Source organism: Pleuronectes platessa, chromosome 13 (assembly GCF_947347685.1).
Source record: "Pleuronectes platessa chromosome 13, fPlePla1.1, whole genome shotgun sequence".
NCBI classification, from domain to species: domain Eukaryota; kingdom Metazoa; phylum Chordata; class Actinopteri; order Pleuronectiformes; family Pleuronectidae; genus Pleuronectes; species Pleuronectes platessa.
Genome location: NC_070638.1, coordinates 12,251,068 through 12,271,066, shown reverse-complemented (window position 1 = coordinate 12,271,066; position 19,999 = coordinate 12,251,068). Strand labels below are relative to the sequence as shown.

The window sequence follows — 19,999 nt, the reverse complement described above, 5'->3', positions numbered from 1 at the left end:
CTTTCCGATTTTCTGGACCTTTCAAGGACTAAGGCAGAGCTGTCAGGACTGACCTAGATGGTACGCAGTTAAATTGCCTCCTTCTCCATATGCAGCAACATACATTATGCACGTTTCCCTAGACAGACTGTGCACGCTGAGAACTTATGTGGTCTTGTCACGATGCATAGATACATTTTTAACAGGTATGGAGATTTCACTCTAACCTTTCACTTCATTATATCTGCCAAATTGTGGGGAAATGTTTTTGTCTTCTGAGAGTGGGGACTAAATCGAGCTTTGGGCAGCAGCGGCTGGCTGAGGAAAAGTCTGTTTAGAGCCTCGTCAGATCCAAAATGGAGTGTGAAAAAAAAGGACCACCAATGTGGAAACCTCATCTCCCGAGCCCAGTGTGTCACAAAGCAATCACTCTGACTCCCCTTCTGTGTCTTACTCCTCGACAGAAACACGTACAGGGGGGACAGGAAGGTGCATCAGCACTAAGGTAGACGGAGGTGCACACAAACCTCCCCGTCTCCTGAATTATCCCCCGTGCAATTAACAATCTTGTCCTTGTTAATTCACTAATTTGTGATTACGCTGTGCTCATCTATTGGTGTGAGGACACGCTACATAAACATCAGTAGGATTAGGTTTCATTGATATTCATGAGCTAATGGGAGGCTGCATAAGTGTTATTTACACGACACTAAGCTGTCTGGCAGATAAGGTTTCTCAGGGCCACGGCAATCGGATTCAATTTCATGACCTGTGCAGTGCCAGAGGGGAAACAGTGAGCAACTGGATAACTTTCCGACCGCAAACGTCATTTAAAAAACATGTTTGTTGTCCTCTCTATTAGAAAATGCTAAATGTGACAGCCTCTATTCTCCGGCGGGGCTGTGAATATCGATCCGGTAACCTTAGCCAGAATGAGTTTGTGGGAAATAAATAAGAGAAGAAGAAAAACATTTATAAAACTCTATTGATTTTTATCTTTTAGTTGGAACGCCTAGCCTGGGCCAAGGTGCACCAAGCACAAAAGTCTTAAGCTTAAGATGACACAGACCGAGGGGAAAGAAAATGCGCATGACCAACCTTGCTATACCTATCGATCAGCTTTAGGAGGACAAACAAGGGCCCCAACAAAAAGCTGGAGTCTCCGATCTCTCGGTATCATTATGTCCAAGGCCTTGGGAAAGCCTACAGGTCAATACTGGAGCAGCATAGGCACTGTGGTGCAGGGATGGGCACTTAATAAAGCAGACTTATTGTGCGCGAGCAGACGGGTCGATGTGACTCCCCCCAGACGCAATGCATTTTCACAGCAGGACAGGTTGCTGCGTTGTGCAGAGTGGGCCCGGAGCAGAGGTCAACCCATTCACTTCATCAGCAGCAGAAACCAAAGAACAGTGGGAGAGACAGAGTGACCACTGTGAATGAACATATTATCAGCCCAGGGGACTCAGGTATCTGGGAGAGCTGAGATTTAGGGAGCTTTAGATAAAGTTTACTATGCAAGTACATGTGAGTAGGTGACTTACCTGAGATACACATGCAAAGTCTCGCATACAAATATACATGTACACACACACTGAGCTTACCTTCTCGTAGAAGCGCAGTTCATAGTCCAGAATGATGCCATTGGGCTGCTCAGGTTGGGGCCAGGACAGCGTGAAGCTGTTCATGGTGGAGCTGATCTGGTGCATGATCGGAACTATGGAGGGAGCTGTGGGGCACAGAAAGAGCAAAACAAAATAACTTCATCTGCAAAACCTGAACTGCATCTAGTAGAGTTTATACCTCTAGATTTAAATTTGGATCTGTAACAAATTGCTCACACTCATAAATATCTGTCCCCTAAACATAACTTTAGTTTCATCAAGATCCATAATTCATTCGCTGAGAAATCTATTAAAATGTTGAAAGACGATATTAATGATGAAAAAATTATTTTGGAACTGGCCCTAATCTTTGATATGGATTAGGAACCAATGATTGTGTTTTTCCTTGGCTCATGTCCCATCCTTCTAACAGGTTTTATGGAACTCAAAACAATACATACAAACCAGCCAACAGGCACAGTTTTCTGTCTTTACTTCACTACCAAACAATGAAGACCTGCAGGTAGAGGTTTTGTGTCATTTGTGCGAGTCTCCTTTGCTAAAGCTGATTTTGCAGTAGAGTGAGCTGAGGCCACTGCTCTGATAAGTTTCCTGTCACTGCCCACACTCTCTAAGTCAGTAGGTGATAGTGGGGATGAGATGTACAGCTCAGTTTGTCAGCCACCTTATTTCAACCCTTCACTAGAAGTCCCATAGAAGCTACACTGGTTCCTAACTTTAGATTCACACTGGTATATGAAGCCAGACAAGGTGTAATCTCATCATTATCTGCCTAATATTCTAATGAAAGCTAATTTATAGGTGGAGTAAAAATAATGACATAAATTACAGTATGTAAATATAAAAAGTTATACACGTTCATATCATCCCATGGAGGCCCTCAAATCATACACTACTATCTGTCCGTACTCTATAGACAATCTAAGTTTACACGGTAGAACTGCCACTTTCATGAGAACCCAGGTAGCCAGCTGAGTCAAGGCTGATTAGAGTCACAGTCTGCCATATTCTGGCACCGCAGGACCAAATACAAGTCAGCACCGGCCAAGATTTGGCTGCCAGATTTGGCTAAGATTTCAGGGTGTGGACTTGAGCTTGGCACAAGTCCGGCAACCAGTCGTGTTGGCTGTAGTGTGGTGTGGCACTGACTAATTCTGGCTACCTAGGCAGAATATGGAAGTAAGTGTGGCATCCGAGGGGTGCATTGTCTTCAGTTAAAACAGTTTCAAAGCTCTTTTTTTTTTTTTTTTTTAAATAGAAAAGTTACTTTTTGTGGACCACCTGTTCTCACACACTGTCACACCAAATCCACAAATATGATTAGCTGCTAGAAGAGAGGGGTCCTTCTACTTGCTCAACACAGGGCCGGATTCAGGAGAGGTCAGGGGGGCGTACCGAAATCTGATTGCCTGTCCTTTCAGTAGACCTTTATGAGAATTTGTTAAGCATATTTATTCTTTATGCTTTTTTGAAGGACATAATTTTGGGTTAGTTCAATATATATAAAGAAAGTAAACAAGGAATGGCTTAAATGTGCATCTTACTGAATCAGGAGCTGTACATGGATGTTGGACATATAATTGGCCCCTCTTAATAAATTGTGGCCCCTTTATCGCCCCTGATTTAGAAAAATCCTAGACCCGCCACTGGCTCAGAAGTAGAGCTTGGTTCATACTAATTTGTTTTGTAAACAACGCTTAACAATGACTGTCATTGTTTTTGTCAAATTGGGATAAAACAGGATAGAAAACAAGTTGTTAGTTATTTCTAGCGTTATTCACTTATGTTCTGTTGTTGCAGTGTCTAACAAAGCATCATTTAATACCAACGCACAGTGCAAAGGAAATTACTCAGAAAAGCACAGAGTGGGTTGTATAACATTGCTTTCATTCAGCAGCCATGTAGATAAAGATTAGCTTTAGGAATATTTGTTAAAGTAACACAGCTTCATAGAAGATACGTGATTTGCCTATCTACAAGTAACATGATAAAAACGCCCAAACGTATTAAACGATGTGGTCTTACAGCAGGCAGCCGACGCGGGGAGTTCTTTATACAAATAGCTTCGACTAATTTATCGTGACATCCCACTTGGTACACTCCACTGCTGATGTCAGTGTCAATGATGTCATACTGAGCCAGGGAATTACCAAACTGCCGGCAGGAGGAAGTTTGCGAGCAACCAATTAAACAGAAACTTCCCAAGCACAAGCGGTCTAAGTTTGTGGATCTGCAATAACACAACCACCCGATGTCTCTTACCACACACTACATAGAAAGAGAACTTCTCAAAGGTCAGGACAAAACATGCGAGAGTTCCCTTGAACGACATGCCACATAACCCTTTGGAATCAAATTGATATAGTGTTGTGATTGTTTTGGCCCAGCTGCACAGTCTGTTCCATCTTTCAGCCCCAGTGCACCTGACTGCACACACATGGGCTGTCAATTAACCCAGATACTCCGCAGTCCCCTGTTTGTTCCATCATTTCTGTCCTTTGCACTGTCATCCCTCCATCAGCCCTGCTCCTCTTCCTTCTCCACATGCCACTAAGAGATTGTGCTATTGGACAGAAGGGAGACATCATCCAACAAAAAACGCTGTAAGTGTGCGTGTGTGCGCGATTGTGTGTGTGTGTGTCTGGGTTTGATTTGACATCTTTAAATGTCAGTTAGACGGAAGGATTAAATGAAGGTGTTGGTATCAACACACCCATATTTCATCATGTAATCTAACTTAGGTTCAATAAAAACCTGCCTCTAGTGCAGCAGCTCAAGGTCAAGGTAAACTTTATTATCCCTGAAGGGGAAATGCATGTGGTCATACACGACTCAGCTAAAACACATAGGCACACCGTACATGCACACAACAACACACACACACACATATCTGAAGCAATAGACCTTACAACAATTTAGAATGTGCCAAAAGAGAGTGCTTCCAGTAGAGTATACAATCTGAAAGTGCGATCAGAATATACCACATACAGCAGCACGAACAATGTAGAATCTAAATGTTCATCTCAACACAGCACGTCCAATATTATATGAAATGTACCTCACACAGCCTCAAGTACGATATAGAGAAGTATAGTATAGTCTACAATAAGCTTACAATCTAAATACCCGGACATAGTAATATAAGTGCACATCTATCTCTCACTTAGCAGTCTGAATGCTGTAGGGACAAATGATTTGACCTGCTACATCCTCTGAGTTTGAGGTATAAGGTTGTCATACAGTTGTGCTGCAGACACCTGATCAACCCCAATGATCCTGCCCGCTGTTTTCATCATGCACTGCAGTCTGGCCTGATATTGAGCATGCATATTTCCAAAGGTACAGACTAGCGCAAAAGGGCAGAACACTCTGGATTACAGCTATTTAAAAAACATCTGGAGGATGGGACGGTCTATTTTAAAATTATTAAATTTACTAAGAAATAATATCCTCATGAAAACATCAAGCGATTGTCAATTTCCACTCACGGTTATCTTTAAGTTGAGACCCGCTCAACTCTTTCACCCTCCGTCACGGTGAAAGGACTTATTGTCTTTTTATTCTTTTGTATCTATGAACATCTTCTTAATAATGACCCCAAGAAAAATATGTCTGGGCACCACTGAATTAAACCCTGGATTTCCCTCTTGAAACCCTCTGCTGATGAGTTGTCAAGTTTTAATTGGAAACATTTCTTTTCCTTTAATCCTTTTACAGTGAGAACAGGTGTCAAGATCTATTGCATTCGGTTCCCTTGTCTCTTTGCTATCATACCTCAGCAGATTCTCTCACTGTTGACATTCAGCAAATCCATAGCTATCTTGTCATTGCTGAATCAAATTATTTCAACACCCCAGACTCTCCCCTTTTCTCAGTTAGAAAAATGTTAATTTCCCTGCTGCTGATATTCACTTTTCTACATTTGTTGTGTTAATATGTGTAATCTAGGGAACGCTGACAAGCTCCTAAATGTCACAGACAGTGCTGGCTTGGCCAGGGAGGACTGGGAGTTCCGACCTCATCTGAAACCTGTCAGCTCCCACTCAACGGCAGGAAATCGACACAGTTCAAATCACCGCACACTGATCTGGGAATCGCTGCAGTCCCTGACAATCAAGATTGAGGTGCTATAGCCATTGTAATCCTTTCAGTGGTCATGCTAAACTAATCAGATTCTCGGTATGAATGATGGGGTTTTCTGCCAGAGTTGGAGCAGTTTTAGTTATTGCACTTCAGAGATTTCTTTTCCGAGGGATTTGCCTCTGTACTTGACAGTTTGAAGTGGCTGAGATTCAGTCTTTCATGCACCAGTCAGGATTTAGCCACAGCTGAATCGGAATCGGATTTCAGCAGATTTTGAGTAAAAAGCTGTGATGGAACTTTAAATCTGATCGTTTAAACATGTAAGCTGTTTATTGAGTAAGTTGATCCTTAGCATAAACATTTCAACCTATGATCAAGATAAAAAAAGTTATATCTGGAAATGAAAACAGAAAATGGCTTTGCTTCTTTGTATGAATGAACTGCTTTTAATTGCGTCTGGGAATTAACCTGCTGTATAATCACAAACACTTCCAAGGTTCCAGGATGAAATCTTGAGTTGAAGGATGAACATTTCCTCAAATCAAACCAATTTGTGAACACACAAGCATGTTTGATTGAAAACGGATTCCATGGCGCCTCGTATGAAGTTCAAAGCCTCTGCGCTCGTATACATGGCTAGAAGAGATTCTCCACCCCCACGTCTGCAGGCATAAATACAACCCCGCAAAAGCCTAAGCTCTGCATTTTGCCTAATAGCCTCCTGGCTGTGGGCCTGTTCGCTGCTGAGCCCGAGTCATCGCTCCACCTGGTCTCCACTCACCATCTTCTGAATAACTCCTCTATTCAGGCAGCAGCAAATGGCCCCCTCTCTCAACTGAATGACACCTTTTTAAAAAGACTCCTTATCGGTTATTTCATTTCTTCTTTCCTTCTCTCCCAAACTTCACTCTTGAATAAGCCCCTGGAGTTCTGTGAGGAGAACCGCCCCTGACCTTGACATTACTTGAGTTGCCTAGAAATTATGTTTTCTGGGAAGTTCTGCGGTTTTGACGAGGGCAAGTATTTTCAATTTGACTGTCAGATAATTGCCCCAAATTAAAATGTGAACCAATGAAGGGGCTCTTTCTATCCTTTCAGTGTGAATGGGTGTTGTTCGGCCTCCATCCCTTGGCTCTCGCGTCCTGCCCTCCCCTCCACCTCCCTCTTCCTCCCCTCCTCTTCTCAGACACCAGACAGAGAGTGTGAGGGCTGAGCTTCACCTCGGTACACTTCAGGCTTTCTGCCTCTCAAGCTGGTTCACGCTCCACTGACCAGGGCTAGGGCTGCCTGGGCTGCATTATCAATTACCGGCCACAGGCACACACTGTTCCTGACAGACCCAGGGGAGAGGCACTCCACACAGAAATTCCTGCAGTGGAAAAAAAAAAAGGGCTGAGGAGGGGAGGTACTTCCACAGCCCCAGCAACCAAATCCTGCTCCCAGCCCAGTTCTTTTTTACCGTGGAGACTTTTTTCAAGTGCTAAGTAACTAATGTTTTCAAGTGCACAAGTGTATACCCTGGGTTGAGACATCTGAATCATAACCAACGAGGATATTTTTAGCAATTTTAAATGGGTCTGGTGTTGTGCCAAAAAGTTGGCCCTTAACCCCAGAAACATCTGAGGCCATCAGAGCTTTGCAGGTGGGATTAAGTTTGAGACTTTGTCTTCCTGTGCTGCAGCAACACGTAAATCACCATTTATTGTTGGAGAGGATTATGGTAATGAGAATTTCTTTCTTATCACCTTTTTAATCCAAAACCTATTATTTAAAAATGTATGTGATGTTTTTGGATACACAACTGAAAACAACAAAGGATTGGACATGCAGGCAGATTTACTCTGGTTATTTAAGCTATTTTATGACATTAACTCCAAAGAGTCCGAACAAATGGGTCCGGATTTTCTCTGGGGTTTGCCTTTTATATATGAACAATTCAGAAGGAGATTTTCAACTCAGAAGACACAACACACCTGCTTGATACATGAATTCTCTTTACAATCTCCTGAGATTATTCAGAGTTTTCACTAGGGGGCTGGCAGGAAAAACTATTTTCTGCACGGCACCCGAATTGGATATCCGTGTTCTCACTTTCAGCCCCTCCAAAACATTTCAGGAGATTATCCAGAGTTTAGAGCAGGTCTGAAAGCAGCTTCAGTCTCATTACCAGGCTCACTCATTCAGAATTCTAAACAAGTGTACAAAAAAACAAACAACAACCCAAATTCTAACGCCCTGAAAAAGTAAAAAAAAACGTGCACGTCCCACTGGACAGACGGTGACCGTGGTTGTGAAAGTAAGAGAAGCAGCAGAGAGACATAAAGAGCATGCCCACATGTACATTATGTGTGTCCGTGTCCTCGGAGCCTATGTGTGAAGAGCCTGTCACAGACAATGTGCCGTGCCTGTATGAGGGTGAGGTTCAGCCCAATGAAGCACTGCTTGTCCCCTCCAACTGCATCCCCACTGTCACCCTGGGACGGCGATGCTGACAGTGATTGGTGACTGTGTCCTGCACTCCTCTCTCCTCTCGCCATCTCTACCATCCCTTGCTCCTGTGCTCCACTTTTATCTGGCCCCACTTGCTGCCCCTGGCTTTTAATGCAGAGCTTGGCTCACCATTAATCAAAGTCAAAACCTCCTAGTGTCTGGCTGAGACATAAAGAGAGGAGGGAGAGAGAGGGAAAAGAGAGACGGAGTCAGAAAAAGAGAATATGAAAGAACGTGATGAAAGAATGAAAAGCGTCTTTGCCTTGGCATCGTTAATCTACGGTGGAATACAGATGAGATGGGGCGTCATTTTACATGTCTGGCTCAGACCTGAGACTCTGTTTTCATTATTCTACCTCTAGTCGCCATATTTCACATGTTATGTTGAAGGGTTAGCATATCAACTGTGCTGCTCCACATAGTGAAGGAGCACTCCAGTTGTTTAGTGTTGTACTTTCAAAAAGTTGGGGCGCTCAAGAGACGGATTTTAAATAGAGTGCCCCAAACTGCAGACTTTCAGGGCCTTGTGGGGGTCAAGCTCCAAAAAAATGCTGGATCCTACATTTCCTACATTTCCTGCCACTCAATAGAGCGTGTTTCTTTGACCCTGCCTGTCAATGAAATGTAAACATATTTCAAAGTCCATGCCCATAATTTGTAACACTGGGTTTCTGTTTGTTAAATGTTGGACTCACTGCTAAAATGACCCTGATTATATCACAGGGGTAATTTCCTCTCCAGAGCTACAGAAGACAGTAAATAACTGTGACAAACAAACTCATGTGGAGCTGTTAAATCTGCTTCATCTGCTCAGCCTTATCTGAGCCCACAGCTAGAAGGGGAGACTCTCAGTTACTCTCAGGGGGTTTTCACAGCTGGAGGACTGGACCATGGTCCAAACCAAAGTTTATGTCCTTGTTACATTGTTTACATTATAACTTGATAGTTTAGAGAGCACACTAAAGAGTTTGTATGAGATACGTATGCCCTGTCATCACATATGTGGGCTGTGTCGACTTTTGCTTGTGGGGCGTTTGTCTGCCGTTAGTGTGCTGTCAATTCAGCGATTGATTTTCTGACTTTTTCTATATAGAACAAAGGTAGAAAGTAGTCTTTCCATTGTAATGTGGAAAACTAATGAATTGGTTCACTTTATTGTGTTACTGCTAGCAGTACCTAGAAACAAACCAAACCAGGGTTCAGTTTGAAGCCACATTTAAAAGCCGACTTGCTCTTTCTCTGCGGGGCTCTTCCGGTTTGTACTTTAAGCTGCCGACACACTATTAAACCATGGAGCCTCCTAATAGGGGTTCAGTGTCAGTGATGAGGGCAGCAGCCTATACTTATATGTTGTGCCACTGTCAAAGGCATAGGTCTAACTACAGCCCGCCCTATTAGCAGGGGCTCACAGGGCCAAGCCACCCATGACTACATGGTCATGGTTCTCAAACATTATAAAGAGGGATAAGTTCGGCACCGTGGATTTCCGTCGAGGAGCCACGGTTGGAATTGTTTCCTGAATCACATTAACACGGATGACTCTGATTGTGGTAAATGTGGAAATAGAAGAACCTGTACACTGCACGAACATATCATGCACAAATGCATATGTAGAAAATCATGCCCACACCTACTGTCTGTCAAAACACCACATAAAGACGTCATAATTGACACAGGGGCTCAGTAGCAATCAAGCCCACTCTTTATGTTGTCGCCTGCAGCTATTACCTCACATTGGTTCAGGGACAGGATCCAACATTTATGAGAACAGACATCAAATGAAATAAAAAATGGCACTCGGACGGAGCCTGAATAACCGTCTCAGATGATGAAACTGTTGGACACCCTAACTGGGATACATACAGGCAGAACTGAGAGGGAAGAAGCAGGGAAAGCGCCAACCCCCATGAAAACAAATGGAAAGGCTCTGTGGGCTGTAAACTGAAAAGACATAATGAATAGTGCCTTGGATACCCTCCACAGACATGTTTGCCTAACATCTCGTCTGATTTTCAAACCCCACAGAGCGCAGATCTCTTTAATTCATCTGGTTGTTTGCATTCCAGTCGACTGCACTGGATCTTATCCTGGGTCTTGAATGCAGCCCACTCGGTTGGAATTGCATGGGATGGCCAAGGATAGCGGTGTTTGCATTTCTGTGGGAACAGCGCTCCAAACACAGCAGCTAAGTGGAGGAGGACTGTTTGTACATCTACTTGGCACTCTGTGGTCGTAGGGATTGCTGGCACATAATCTAGGTCAAGGAGGCTGTGCCAGGAAGATCACAGAACTGTTGAGCATCAGGAATTAGTTGAAAGAGATAGCACCGGTCTTGAGATTGATGGACTTTTTTTTCTTTTCATGCATTGTTCACCAAAGCACCCCCGCAACACCACTCAGAGTGGAAAGGAGTTGTAAAATGTGTAAAGGATGAAGAATACCCTCTTCATCTGAGGCACTGGTGGATGTAGGTTAAGTGTCCAGGATGGTTTACTCAAGGAATCAGAGCTGCCATATCCAGACAGTCTTCACCGCAAGTACGTTCATTGGCCACACGACTACCAAACAATCGATCTCTGTAGTTGTTTAGGATTGTAACAAATTCACGAGAAGCAAAGAGAGTCTTTTCCCCTCAAATGAAACCATCCGATTTTCACTTCTCTAGTATTACAAAATTCTGGCCTGACATGAATGATGGCCTATAGGGGGCATTGTATAGCCATTGTGTGTCTGTATCTGTAAGTGTGTGTGTGTGCCTGTATCTTGTGGAGAGCACAGACCGTGAATGAACTCCTAAATCACACTATTGATCAGTCCTTCCACCCAGGCACACGGTGGGATCGAGGGCAGTTAAATGGCCTCTGCGGTGGTTCACACTAAATCCCCTCAACTCTGTCCCCACCTCCATTATTCCCTCCTCATCCGTGCTTTTCCTTCTCTCACCTTTGTCTACTCATGGCCAATTTAAACCATAAGCTGCCACAACTTCTGCTCCCCCATAGGTGGCCCATTGGTTTTTCTTAATCTCCCAGCAGGCCAGTAAAAAAAGCCAAACCAAGTTGTAAAGGCAGGACTCCATTGAGGTGGGACCAAACTTTTCCTTTGCTCAGTAATCTGACTTTAAGGACCACTTCACTGACGTGTCCTCTCATTGGTTGATATTGGTTTGGTACTAGAGGAGTAATAATATACCATTAGCCTTGTCAACAGTCTGCCTCTCATGGGAAAGCTCCATTTATCCCCTTAAATCCCTCACCTGATTGTGTTGTTTCAAGCTGAGGAGCAGAAAGTAATACTGATGTTTGTATGCCAGAACTCTGAGTCTCTGAAAGTACAAAACACTAATACTTCAACTTCGGCTTTGACACCAGGAAAACTGCAATAATGATCTCGCTTTAACCTGGCTTGAAACTACATCATCAGTTGCAGGTTGGGAATTGATGAAATGGTCCTTTAAACAGAGATGTACTGCATGTGATTATTGCTACAAGCCTTCATTTATACCTCTTTTCCACCACAGCATACGCAGTTTTATTTGAACACAGCTAACCCCACTTAAAAGGTGCTCGACTCTATTCCCGTTGCCAGGAGTAGACTTTGCCTTTCTGTTTCTTTTCCCCTGTGTGTCATGTTGGACGTCATGAATGCACCGACAACTGAGGCGATCTCTCACCTTGCTGTATTTCAAATTAGCGCATTTACCCAGGTGTCATGTTTCCATCACTGCCGGTCGGAGTCGCAGCTGAAACCAGTGCCTACTGCAGCGTCATTTGACCCAGGAGTAAATGCTGATTGTATCCATTCCCATTGCAGCCAAGCTGTCAGTGTTTTTTTTTGCATTTTAGGTTTGAAAAAAGTGGATGATAGTGGGAAATAAAAACTGCTAAAGACTCAATTACTCATCTCAAGTTGTTTTTTTTACCAGCAATTACTAGTTAATAGTAAGTTAATTGAAAAAAGGATTCCATGATGGTGCAACATTAACCCTTAATTGTTCCAATTGTTCTCAATATTATATATGTCACATTTAATAAAACAAGAATAGTAATGTGCAAAAACTTCTTGTTATGATAAAACTTATCAAATCTTTAAAATGAATGTCATTACTTTGTTCAATTGTCTCTTAGCAACTCTAATTCAAAACACAGCTGCAATAAAAGTATTTGATGTGACAATTTCCAACTTTCTCATCCTGCATAACTGCACTCCCTGATGTGCACAAACATGGCCATGTGAGACAAACAAAGAAATCTCTCTATTGTACAGGCAATCTTGGCTCTGGCATGGATAGGGCATTATGTGAAATTAGGGTTGTGTATTGTTCATACGTTAAGTCCAAACAGTGCCAGCCTGTTCTTTTGTCTCACAGTTAAAAGCTTAACTTGTCATTCGAATGCGGAAACAATCCAAAAAGTTTGAGCAGGGTTTTGATTGAGCCGCACCTTTAATGGACCAGTCATTCACCTTTTTAGCTTTAGGTGTGAGTACCAGAAAAACAAGGCATTTGTATGCATTTTGATTATTATAGTTATATACACCGACCAGCAGCAATTATAGTCTAATCCATCAACCCTTCACTACAGGAGTCTCAAACAAAAACATCTACTGTGCTGCTGCTCTGCAGACAGACACTTTGCTGATGAAAGAGGTCAGAGGACGAATAGCCAGACTGGTTCCAGCCATACATTGTATATAAAGATGACATGACAGCGCCTGAAAAGTGAAGCCAAAGCATCTTGATCGCCACCTTTTGCCTTGCTGCATTATAGGCCCTAAATTCCCCATCTACTATGTAAGTGAATGAGACATAAGCCAAACAAAAAGTCAAAGTATCACACGTACATGTGGGTCCATGTCCAAGTGCTCATTTCTTCCTGGTAACCTTGGTTTTAATTGGTACTGCACAGGCTCTGGATCCAAATGCGCAAGATGGCGATGTTTGTATCCGGGGATAACAGGAACCATATACTCAGTCTATGGTTCCAGCTGACAGAAAAGCTACGGTAACTCAGATAACCACTCCTAGCAGCTGTGATGAGCAGAACAGACTCTCAGAGTACACAGCACATCAAACATTGAGGCCTTGCAAAAACAAAAATAGAGGCCGACATTTTAAAGAGAGTCTCTACTTTTAGACTATGTGGTGCATTATTTACAATAATCCTGTCTCAATACTTCTGCCTCTTCAGCGCCCTGCCAATGAAGCCCCCCCCGTCGAAACTGGGAACAGTGCAATTATCCGGCTACAAAGGGCCACATAGGACTGGACATAGGCCTGGCAGATTACTGGCAGACACCTCATTACTGCAGCCGACTCCAACAATGGGCCTGAGTATTGCTTCTTCTACATCTATCTGTCAAGTGTGCTATTAGCCTGTCAAATGGGGATAGTCAGCACCATTAGGCCACCCTGATAATCAGGCCTATTTACTCCCTCATTTTCCTCTCCTTCACTGTCATAGTCACGCACTCTGATCAAAAACAGGCACCTGCTTTCTCTTTCCCGTCCTCCCTCCCATTTCTCCACTTTCACTCATTTTCAGACAAAGACAAGTTCAGATGGTCGACACATCCCTTTCAGAGAATCCGAAATGCTATCTCATCCACCAACTAGACCAGATTGAATTTCAAAATAGTTCTTGCATACAAAAGAGAGCTGGATGAAGCAATTTCTGTTTCAATGATCTTGCAGTAAAAAGCGAGTGGGAATGTATATCAGTAAACCATTTATCTGAAGTTGATTTATTTGACATTAGATTTGTCATCATTCGATCAAAAGTATTTGCCGACACAAGTTCTCACCGACTGTGACAGAAACCCACGATGCAGAAAATCATGGTGCATGGCCAACAAACGCTTCCAGGGACCCGAGTATCTCTGTCCTCGTGGGAACCTCACCTCAATGAACTCAACCGACAATCTCTTGTCCTTCACCACAGTGTTTCTCCACTTGAAGCCTGTTATGAGGTCCCAAAAGCTCCCAGCGCCATTTTCACGGACCACCTCATCCACAGTAACACAGAAAAATGAAGAGAGCCTCATTTAAATTTTTCACTTGGTCAACACTTGTCCCTTGATAGGTGCTTCTGTGTACAAGTCCAAGACCTACAGGGGCATGACAAACTCTGCTGCAAAGAGGACCGGCAAAGACAATATCCTCGACCTGTCATTTCCATTGGCTGGGCTCAAATCCCATCACAGGCTCAGTTAGAGGATGAGCACACACACAGACACACACACACACACACACACACACATACGCCACAGACAGAGAGAAAGAAAGAGAGAGAGACAGAGAAAAAGAGGATGAAGGTCATTTTCATTGACTGCATGAGCTCAGATCCATCACAGGCAAACCAGAAGAGAATGCACACACACACACACAGACACACACACACACACACGCACACACGCACACATCCACACAAACACAACCATGCCGAGACAGACAAGGAGAAAGAGGACAGAGAATGAGGGAGTATTGAATAATATTTCAAGTTGGCCTGAAAACAGCAGCTGTTCGTGCATCTATCTTGGGCTGGTTCTCCTCCAGTCTGACATTAAATGAATGAACAGTGAACAGTGTTGAACTTGGATAGCTTGCTATACGGCGCTAAAGCTAAAACCTGTAGATCAACATGTCTACGTCTGTTCTCTGTCCGTATGCTCGGTGTAACTCCAGTGTGAGACAAGGACAGATTCAATGAAATTAAAGCAAAGCTATGTAACTTTTTCCGGCCTCTGCAGCCATCAGTGGGAATTAATTCATATCGGGCGCGGAGTCTGAGCAGTTAAGTGGTTTTCATGCACAGAAAACAAAGCAAATCAATTGCTTAAGCAGAGCTCCAACTGGGTAGAGTCCCATTGCCAAATTAAAAACACAGCTGAGTCTATCCCTCCTCAACCCCGGCTTTCCCAAACACAACAACAAACACTTCTCTGTTTTGGAATTCTTGATATTTTCGTGTTGAATAACATCGCTGGTTTTGAATATTTTTTTTTTTTTTTTCTGCATTTTTCTTAAACTTGCTGGCCCTGATTCGTGCATTTTGATTGTCCGGCAATTACTCGTCCTCGCTCACCAAAGGTACATAAGTGTTTGGGGCGTGAAGTGGGAATGACAGAGGAACCGTTTTCACTATTACGAGTTAGTGTACCATCAGAAATTATTTTGAACCTATATAATAATTCTGTATAACTCTTGATCTATTTTTGTTTATCCAGAGAGGAGTGTGTCATTAGCCTTATATTGAAATAGACTGACGTATTATGACTGTGAGGAATGTTTTAAATATCTGTTAAAAAACATCTGTTTGAACCAGTAGTTAGGTAACATGTAACATTGTGTTATGTCGGCTCCCCCTTTTATTTTTTATCTGAATCGTTTACTTTAATTGGCATTATTTATATTTGTTTGTCTTTGTTTTATCTATTCCTCTGCCTAACATTCGATTTGATATCTTTGTCTGTGATGCTCTCAGCGACTAGCGTCTGTGAAAGGTGCCATTTAAACGATCTTTGATTTTTTTTGCCTCCTATAAATCGGAGGATTTAAAGGCAGGTTTCGAATGCGATGCTGCCTTTCATGAGGTGAGAAGCACTGACTTGCATAGCTCCAAGAACAAAGTCTGGTTCAACAAACTGAACATTAAAAAACAAAGACGTGTCGACTGAGAGCCTCTGGATGTGAACCTCAAAAAAAAAAACAGGTTTGGTAAATGACTCATGCTGTTTGTGGGAGGATGATTACCTTCACCAGCGTTAAAAGACAAGAATCTCTGGAATGCCCATAGAGACTTCCAAAATGGGGGCATTCAGATCACACGAGTTGTAAATAAACTACAAAGACGGGAGAGATGGTACAGTATACTTCTTGTCCCACTTTGAACTCCTCACATCGTGTTTTCAAAAACAAAAGTAAGTACCCTCATTTAAAAACAGAAGGCCTTGAAACAGAGCAGGTTTGTATCGGTAGGATTTCCACTTTACCAACTGGCCTTGCACTTCAGACGCTAAGTCTAAGTGGCACAGCAATCATCTATGCCGTGAAGTGAAACACTCAAATAATGGTCTTTTGAGTTGACATTATACACATTTATACAATAATAGTAAGGGAGATTGGAACCTGGTATCTTACAGAGGAAAGATCTATGGTGAGTTACATGATGATGATCATCACACTGCAAATAGATCAGTGTAGACGTCACCATCGTTATCACGTATCACACCGTTTCGCTTCAGCCACTTACCGGCCTGATTGGTGGAGATGTCTATGGAGACATGCTGGGCGGGATACGGGCTCTTATTACTAACTCCGTTGACAGCCTGTATCTCGAAGCTGTAGAGAGTGTGAGCCCACAGGTTGCTTATGAACACCCTGGTCTCGGTCAGGCCCAGCTGCCGCGGGACAAAGTCCACGTTGTCGTCGCAGTGGGAGCAGGAGCGCCGGTCGGCCCGGCACTTCTTGCACACTATGTTGTAGACCACGTCGCCGCGGCCGCCCGTCTCCCGGGGGCTATGCCACTCCAGGATCACAGAGGTTTCATTCACAATGGAGATCACGTTCCTCGGGCTTGATGGGACACCTGGAAATGTACAGAGAAAAGACTTGAGTGGAAGACAAGCTGGCACAAGCTTTCTGTCCGTCGCATATTTTCCAGAACCGTGCTTCCAATCAGCTTCACACCTTGCATGTGTATTGTTAAAAGGCCCAAGGAAGTGCAAAGGCCCACTAGATTATTTGTATGACAGATATTCACTGGGGTCCCTGGTGTTGCTCTCCATCATGGCAGCAACATTCATAGAATCCTCTACCTTTTTAGTAAAATGTCAAAAAAATAAAAGCATGGCGATTATTCTATTGCGGCAGTACTTTATATAAAGAGGAATTACACTACACTTTTATCCTGAACGTTGTGAACTTGGGTCTGAAGCTCTGAAATAGACGTTTACAACAGGTACTTCACTAGTTTAGTCAATTTACAACCAGTAATAAATGTAAGCGTTGTTGTCCAAGAGCGAGTTTGACATTTTTTCCTCCATCCTCAGCAGAATTTGAATGCTAATTTATTCCACTCATCTCCACAGAGATCATACAGCGAAACGTCTGTGTCTATCAAACATTGGCTTTTTAGCAAAATGCAGTGTTGCTTGGTGAGTTCTTATCCGAGTGGCTCCGGAGATTCACGCTCCTATTCACTCCCTCATAGCCCGCAGCTGGAGCAGAAACTCCAAGGCAATCTTCACAGAGAAATGAAGAAGCAACAAAACTATTGTTTTGCTCGAGTGGTGGCCAAATATTAGGCGGCAGAGAAAGTGGCGTGTTAAAAAGCCTCAGTGTGGAAGATTTGCTTAGGTGAGACTGTGTCCTTCCTCAGCTCCTTCTTCTCAAATGCCAGAGACTGCAGATGAAGCAGAAATTCACCAAAGCCCTTAGTCAGTGCTGCTTAGGTTGAATGAAGCTGCCCTGCAGAGCTGATCTGGTACCAATTTATGCTCCATAAAGCCTGACCTTTATCATTAAGAGAGAATTTGAACCGACTCATTTCTAGATCCATGACTGCTTTGAAACTAGAAATTCATTCAGCTCCTCAGACCCTTTGAGGGATTACTCAGCTCTCTAACATACTGCACTCGCTGTCCTCCTCTCCTTCCTTTTTTTGAACCATGAGAAAAATATGACAACAAGCGGGGAAAACGTATAGATTTCGAAGTATATTATGATGCAGCACATGAGTTTCCCTATTTATATCTTTTATAGTCCAGGTAGCTATTCTAGTCAGCACAGACACAATTAATCATTGTTGCTGGGACGCCATGTGGGATGGCCCTGGGGAGCTGGGACCAAGCGGCAGAGTGCACGTGGACGAGGGAACGGCGCTGCTATCGCTGCGACCTCAGCTCAGCAACTCCACAGCGGAGAGGTCAGTGACAGGAAGGGCGAGACCTCGGTAGTGTGATTATTATGATCTGGCTGTGAGGACAGGTAGTGTTGCAAATACATGGTCGACCGGTGCATAATTAATTAATTTGATACTTTACATTAATGCATGTTTGCAGACAGAATTTGGTCCAGCAAAAACGTGGACATGAGGGAATCTGCAGCTCTTGAGCCTTTTCCCTCGGGGAACGCACATAGGCACCTCATATGTCACGTATACCACTTGTGTCCTCTCTATCATTAATCACGTGCATGCACTTGTCCCCATAACTGAAAAACAGGGCACATCTGCTCATGTGGAAGATGTGGCACAAACTTGCATTCCTGAACCATCTATACTTATGTATCGGTCTTTATCAATATATTTGTACAGCGGTGGGGTAGAAGTATTGTGTTGTGAACGGAGCGTCATCCCAATTCCATCCAGGCTACATGTGTGCAGGGACAGCCAGAGAAATCAAATGTGACTGCCACTTAACCAGTGATTTGCAGACTATTACTGTAGCCTGTGGCTGTTGTAATTTGCCATAGAATTTAATTTGTTGAGAGCGTTACTTACAGGCTCCCAGCTTGCGGTCATTTAGCAATGCCAATCAGATTTGGTTGTGCTTACATACAGTACATTTTCTTTCACTTAGGTTAAAAGGGATTCTGCAGCAGCCCCTCTCCCCTCTCTGACATGTATTACAACACACTAAGGGCTCTACTTTAATGCTGCAATTGATTTTCTGATTGATTTCATTTGATTAACTCAAATACAGTACACAAATGACCACACGGTACTGTAACTCATCACGGTATCGCAATAAAGTCATGCAACTCATTTATTGCAGTGCTTAGGGAGGAAAAGGGAGTGACACGTATGCACTACTTATATCCTATTTTTCAGCAATATCTCATTACAAACAATAAAATGATACAATGATTATATTAATAAAAACTACACGAATTCAAGTGCGGGTCTTAAGACTATCTATCACAACAACCACTATAAAGTGCCAGGTCATCTGTGTGGGGACACTGAGGACATATTAAATGTCTTCAGTGTGGGCAAGTGCATTGTGCAAAAACAGTTCATTCCCAGTGAATCACAACATGTGCTTGGACTGGACTGCTGTAATTTCCTTATCATCAGAATTTCCCCATAATTCTTGGAAAGCCTCCAGCTGATCAGTAATTCTGCAGCACTAGTACAAGGAGGTCGACAGGAACTTGAAAAAGAGATCACACTGTATAACTACCATATCAGCTCTTCTGCATTGGCTCCGTGTCAAAGCACTGAAGATAATTCACAATGTTTTTCCCTTACATATAAAACCCGTAATGACCAAGCGCCTGGAAGTAGGAAATCAATACTGTTGTGCAGGAGGCACAGAACAGCAAGGCACAAATACACAGAAGGCAAACATGCAGACGGAGGATGGGACTCTGTATTTAGAACTTGTGGAAATAGTAGAGGCCGTGTTGTCTTGTTTATACAAGTGTGATGATGCACATTTAATACATTGCAACACAAATTCATTATTAACATAAACAATTTTGTAAACACAAGCCCATGGGCATGGGCATGTGTATTTGTATCTTGACATGTGTGTGTAAGTGTATGTGTTTATGCTTGTGTATGCATGTTTATGTGTGGCTGTGCGTGTTTAAATGTGTGTTTAAGTATGTTTATATCTACTTGTATGTGTTAAAGTGTGTGTATGAATGTGCATGTCGTGTGGTAGCCTATTTGTATGTGTTTGTGATTTTTATTTGTGTTTGTGCATATAAATATGTGTAAATAAATATATGTGTGTGTCTGTAAGTATGCATTAGTATCAGCATGTGCATTTGCGTTCATGTGTTTGTATGTGTGTATGTTTTATTGTGTATGAGTGTG

General features: G+C 42.9%; 1 protein-coding gene across 1 annotated transcript in view; it reads right to left on the bottom strand.

Moving 5' to 3' along the window:
- The window catches only part of LOC128455022 (ephrin type-B receptor 1-B), a 157,251-nt gene that overhangs the window by 42,257 nt on the left and 94,995 nt on the right, over positions 1–19,999 (bottom strand). Inside the window, exons 5-6 of the mRNA XM_053438651.1 lie at positions 16,427–16,762; positions 1,584–1,708 (exon numbers count right to left, since the gene is read on the bottom strand). Of these exons, the coding sequence (XP_053294626.1) occupies positions 1,584–1,708; positions 16,427–16,762 (461 nt within the window). The remainder of the gene's footprint in view (positions 1–1,583; positions 1,709–16,426; positions 16,763–19,999) is intronic.